Source organism: Mycetomoellerius zeteki, unplaced genomic scaffold, assembly GCF_001594055.1.
Source record: "Mycetomoellerius zeteki isolate Tzet28-1 unplaced genomic scaffold, Tzet1.0 scaffold318, whole genome shotgun sequence".
Taxonomy (NCBI): Eukaryota; Metazoa; Arthropoda; class Insecta; order Hymenoptera; family Formicidae; genus Mycetomoellerius; species Mycetomoellerius zeteki.
The window spans coordinates 229,061-229,659 of NW_017257303.1; the positions used below are offsets into that span (position 1 = coordinate 229,061).

At 61.8% G+C, this 599-nt stretch overlaps 1 protein-coding gene across 1 annotated transcript in view; it reads left to right on the plus strand.

Annotated features, from left to right (window-relative positions):
• The window catches only part of LOC108724978 (uncharacterized), a 3,811-nt gene extending 3,218 nt beyond the window's left edge, over positions 1–593 (plus strand). Inside the window, exon 3 of the mRNA XM_018451723.1 lies at positions 154–593. Within this exon, the coding sequence (XP_018307225.1) occupies positions 154–273 (120 nt within the window). The 3' untranslated portion in view covers positions 274–593. The remainder of the gene's footprint in view (positions 1–153) is intronic.
• Positions 594–599: the final 6 nt, after the last annotated feature.

Sequence of the window (599 nt, forward strand, 5' to 3'; positions counted from 1 at the left end):
TACTGGCTCCCCGCGATTTTCGCGACACGCACGCACGTCGGGCAGCCGGCCGGCCGGCCGGCAATTCAGCCAGCGAGCGAGTGATGCTGTTTCGCGATTCGCGGCTGAAAGACGACGCGCTCTGATCGATCGCATTCTCGAATGCTTTTCTAGATGCCGAAGCGCCGACATCTGTTCCCGTGCGTTGCCTCCGCCACGCACCTGGCCGCGGATTACCCGGAAATCAGCGATCGCCCGTCCACCGAGGAAACCCGCCCCCTGCGGCGTACGTAAAAGGGACGAGAGCGGAACGCGTGTACGCGGCCGAGAGGAATCGAACGGACGCGCTCTCGCGCGCGCGCGCGCGCGCGATGATTCTGCGCGGCTTAGGACTGTTTCGTGAGGGCGAATGAGAGATGGGCGAACTGATAGAGTGAAACGCACTCAGGTGGTACACGCATACACGCGTGTGACGCGCGTGCGTGTCGGACCGCCGTCATCGGTGAGAACGACAGGATTGTTTGAAGAAAAAGAACAGCGAGAATCGTCGAGTTGTGATGTTGGACCCCGCGGCACCGCCGGGTTCCTCGTGGTGATCAAGTGCTCCGCTATACGTATAC